The 2,543-nt window shown below is 39.0% G+C and overlaps 1 protein-coding gene across 1 annotated transcript in view; it reads right to left on the bottom strand.

Moving 5' to 3' along the window:
* Positions 1-309: 309 nt before the first annotated feature.
* SATL1 (spermidine/spermine N1-acetyl transferase like 1) overlaps positions 310-2,543 on the bottom strand; it is an 18,476-nt gene continuing 16,242 nt past the window's right edge. Inside the window, exon 6 of the mRNA XM_006726920.3 lies at positions 310-593. Coding sequence (XP_006726983.3) covers positions 423-593 — 171 coding nt within the window. The 3' untranslated portion in view covers positions 310-422. The remainder of the gene's footprint in view (positions 594-2,543) is intronic.

The raw sequence follows: 2,543 nt of genomic DNA, 5'->3' as shown, positions 1-2,543 counted from the left end.
GTTGGGCGACTGCCTTCGGCTCAGGTCATGATCCTGGAGTCCCTGGATCAAGTCCCGCATCAGGCTCCCTGCTCGGCGGGGAGTCTGCTTCTCCCTCTGCCCCTCCCCCCTCTCATGTGCTCTCTCTCATTCTCTCTCTCTTAAATAAAAAATAAAAAATAATAAAAAAAAGAAACTTTAAAGTGATTCTTGATTTATCTACTCTTTTGGATCATCACCTCTGTTACTAGTCATTAGTATATTAGTTTGGATAAAGGAAGGTTGATTATATATGCCAAATCTATTTCAAAGTAAAAGACCTGCTCAAACCAGAGTTTAATCACTTGCTGTATTGTACAACACTCAAAGTCAAACTGCTGTTGGACTCAGGTGACATTCAAATGTTGGAGCATATGTTGGGACAAGTTGAGATGAATCATCTTTCACTCTTCCTTTGCCATATCCATGAGTACTTCTCTATTAAACCTGAACAAATGCCAACCCTCCTCAGAGGAAAGGTCTAAAGCCCCTCGACGAGTATAGTAGTCAATAGAAGCCTGGTTCCAAATGACAACAAGAAAGTGCATGCAGTTACATTGGCTTCTGATGGCTATCTGTTTAAAAACAAAGAGATTACTTTTAATTGAAAGCATAGTCTTCATTAACACATTTATTTTATTAAAGGTCTATATGTAAGGCACTATGTCTGTATAATACTTCCAAATAATAATACAATAGTTAACTCTTGGACTTCTCCAAAGCTGTAAGAAGAAAAAAAGTCCTGTTGAGTTTTAAAACTCTTTCTTTGAAAAGTCCAAAGATGATTTGCAAAGTCTTCTCATTGTTTTTTCTATAAATCCAATTTTTTTCTTTATGTTTTTATAATTTTTTTATTATGTTAGTCACCATACAGTACATCATGGTTTTTGATGTAGTGTTCCATGATTCATTGTTTGCATATAACACCCAGTGCTCCATGCAATACGTACCCTCCTTAATACCCATCACTGGGCTCACCCATCCCCCCATCCCCCTCCCCTCTAAAACCCTCAGTTTGATTCCTGGAGTCCATAGTCTCTCATGGTTCGTCTCCCCCTCTGATTTCCCCCCTTCATTTTTCCCTTCCTTCTCCTAATATCCTCCATGCTATTCCTTATGTTCCACAAATAAGTAAAACCATATGATAATTGCCTTTCTCTGTTTGACTTATTTCACTTAACATAATCTCCTCCAGTCCCATCCATGTTGACACATCGGGAAAGGATGCAAAAGTTGGGTATTCATCCTTTCTGATGGCTAAGTAATATTCCATTGTATATATGGACCACATCTTCTTTATCCATTCATCTGTTGAAGGGCATCTCGGCTCCTTCCACAGTTTGGCTATTGGGGACATTGCTCTATGAACATTGGGGTGTATGTGGCCCTTCTTTTCACTATATCTGTATCTTTGGGGTAAATATTCAGTAGTGCAATTGCTGGGTCATAGGGTAGCTCTATTTTTAACTTCTTAAAGAACCTCCATACTGTTTTCCAGAGTGGCTGTACCAGGTTGCATTCCTACCAACAGTGTAAGAGGGTTCCCCTTGCTCCACAACCTCTCCAGCATTTGTTGTTTCTTGCCTTGTCAATTTTTGCCATTCTAACTGGTGTAAGGTGGTCTCAATGTGGTTTTGATTTGAATTTTCCTGATGGCTACTGAAGATGAACATTTGTTCATGTATCTGTTAGCCATTTGAATGTCTTCTTCAGAGAAGTGTCTTTTCATGTCTTCTGCCCATTTTTTGACTTGATTATTTGTTTTTTGGGTGTTGAGTTTGAGAAGTTCTTTATAGAACTTGGATACCAGCCCTTTGACTGTAGTGTCATTTGCAAATATCTTCTCCCATTTCTGTGGGTTGCCTCTTTGTTTTGCTGACTGTTTCCTTGCTGTGCAGGAGCTTTTTATCTTGATGAAGTCCCAAAAGTTCATTTTTGCTTTTGTTGCCCTTGCCGTTGGAGACGTGTCCTGAAAGAAGTTGCTGTGGCTGATTTCGAAGAGGTTACTGCCTATGTTTCCTTCTAGGATTTTGATGGATTCCTGTCTCACATTGAGGTCTTTCATCCATTTTGAGTTTATCTTTGTGTATGGAGTTAGAAAATAGTTGAGTTTCATTCTTCTGTATATAGCTGTCCAATTTGCCCAGCACCATTTATTGAAGAATCTGTCTTTTTCCATTGCATATTTTTTCCTGCTTTGTCAAAGATTAATTGACCATAGAGTTGAGGGTCTGTATCTGGGCTCTCTATTCTGTTCCATTGATCTATGTGTCTGTTTTTGTGCCAGTACCATGCTGTCTTGGTGATCCCTGCTTTGTAATATAGCTTGAAGTCATGCAATGTGATGGCCCCAGCTTTGTTTTTCTTTTTCTACATTTCCTTGGCAATTCGGGGTCTGTTCTGATTCCATACAAATTTTAGGATTGTTTGTTCCAGCACTTTGAAAAATGCCATTGGCATTTTGATTGGGATGGTGTTGAAAGTATAGATTGCTCTGGGCAGCATAGACATTTTAACAATGTTTA

Source organism: Leptonychotes weddellii, chromosome X (genome assembly GCF_054177405.1).
Source record: "Leptonychotes weddellii isolate Sample4059 chromosome X, ASM5417740v2, whole genome shotgun sequence".
Taxonomy (NCBI): domain Eukaryota; kingdom Metazoa; phylum Chordata; class Mammalia; order Carnivora; family Phocidae; genus Leptonychotes; species Leptonychotes weddellii.
This window is presented reverse-complemented; position numbering and strand designations above follow the sequence as displayed.